Below are 1,718 nucleotides of genomic sequence, written 5' to 3'. Positions count from 1 at the left end.
TGCTGCGCTGTCCCGGGGCCATGCTCGGAGCTGCTCTCTCGGCAGCCCGCGACTGAATTCAAAACGAAGACCACTTACAGCAGGCTCCGGGCTGGCGTCCTTGCGGGGCCGTGTCTCGGGAGGCAGCGCTGGGAGGCGAAAGTACCCCAGCAGCAGATGGTTGGCCAAAGTGTGGGGGTAAAGGCAGCGTAGTGTTGCTGTCAGCTTGTAGTGCAGAGTATTTTCCCATCCCCAATTGGTCTTGCAGGGACTTCTTGAAGAAAGGATGGAGTCTATGCAGCTAGTTACTGTTTCCAGTGGACCGGGTTGCCCCTTCAAATCACGAAAAGTTCTAGCATGCATTAGGCACTTTGTAAGTTTTCTAAGATATTTCTGGCTCAGTTGTATATTTTGTGAAGAAACACGTTTTCTTTAAAATGTGTCATTGCTAATTTAATTTTTTAACCCTTTGTGATCACACTGAGACAGAGTGTGGCCACTCACAGTGTCCAGACTACTCACTTTATGGATCTCTCTATCTTACTGACATTGACAGCCGTGTGTATTCTGGATACTCCTCAACCACCTAGTTGTGCTTAGTTATTCTTGGGCAATCTTTGTTAGCCTCTGATATTTTTCAGCTATAACCTTTCTGAAAGGGGAAGGATCAGAATGACACAGTGCTCAAGCATGTGCAAAGTATGAATTTCCAAAGCATCATGTTTATTACCTGTTGTGTGCTCTGTTCATCTGCTAATGTTTCTTAACCTTCTGTTTGTTCTGTATGAACATCCCTTAACCTTCAGCTAATGCTAGTGAGGACTCTGAAGAGGATCAAAGCTGTAACTGGGGTCTGAAAGACAAGCAAGATTGTATCCTCTCCAGGTTGTAATTGTTCTATGTGTATTATTTAGGAGAAGCCAGGACTGTCACCCTGAACAGCTGCAGTGACTCTACCGCTCTTGAAAACATGTCGAAGTGCCAAGGGGTGAAAACTGCTCTTGAGGTATGAGCTGCTTCAAAGAAGTTCCAAGTTTTTTATCTTAGTTTCTGTGACTTTTTTTGGCTATCTTTTTCTAGAAAAAATACTCAACTGAAACCTCCCATCCAGAACATTTACATTCATCACTTGCATTCATTTGTTCTTGTTTTATACAGATAAGCACATTTAATGAACTAGACAACTGTCTTAAATTAAAAAGAAGCCTTAAACTTGCTGGTTTGACTAAGATAAAGTCCAACTTCTGTGATAAGAGCATGCTCTATTCCAGTTTCTCCACCTAAATGTTCCTTTCCTCCTCCTTATTGTGCTTCCTCTTTTTTTTTTCATTTCTGACAAGAACACAAATCCCACTGATCAGCAAGCAGAGGACAAAAGTCTTCAGTGACAGTGAAGTGAGGCCACAATTTGCTGGTTGCTGTTCGAGTAATTAGCATTACTTTTGTAAGGTGTTCTGCCTTGCCAAGTAGGTACCTTAGCAGGTGTGCTTGACACCTACACAGATCTAATAATCATCAGAGTTATTCAGGGTGGTTCAATAGATCAGTCTGTGACTTGATTGTGAAATTTTTATGAAGATGCTGTGTGACTGCCAGAATTTCCCGTTCCTTTGTATGACTATACAACTTACCTGCACAGGGCCTTTGCCTGAGCTTTTCCTCAGCCTAAAAAGCATGAAGTCTTTACCTTCTGTTTGTTTTGCAAGGAGCAGCTGTGTCTGTTCTGGAAAAACCAGAAG

The 1,718-nt window shown here is 42.8% G+C and overlaps 1 protein-coding gene across 1 annotated transcript in view; it reads right to left on the bottom strand.

The window, feature by feature from the left end:
- Positions 1-342, bottom strand: part of TMEM192 (transmembrane protein 192) — an 18,007-nt gene extending 17,665 nt beyond the window's left edge. Inside the window, exon 1 of the mRNA XM_008638599.2 lies at positions 79-342. Within this exon, the coding sequence (XP_008636821.1) occupies positions 79-342 (264 nt within the window). The remainder of the gene's footprint in view (positions 1-78) is intronic.
- Positions 343-1,718: the final 1,376 nt, after the last annotated feature.

This window comes from Corvus brachyrhynchos, unplaced genomic scaffold, assembly GCF_000691975.1.
Source record: "Corvus brachyrhynchos isolate BGI_N302 unplaced genomic scaffold, ASM69197v1 scaffold178, whole genome shotgun sequence".
NCBI classification, from domain to species: domain Eukaryota; kingdom Metazoa; phylum Chordata; class Aves; order Passeriformes; family Corvidae; genus Corvus; species Corvus brachyrhynchos.
Note: the sequence above shows the minus strand (reverse complement) of the source record. Positions and strands in the feature narration are given on the sequence as shown.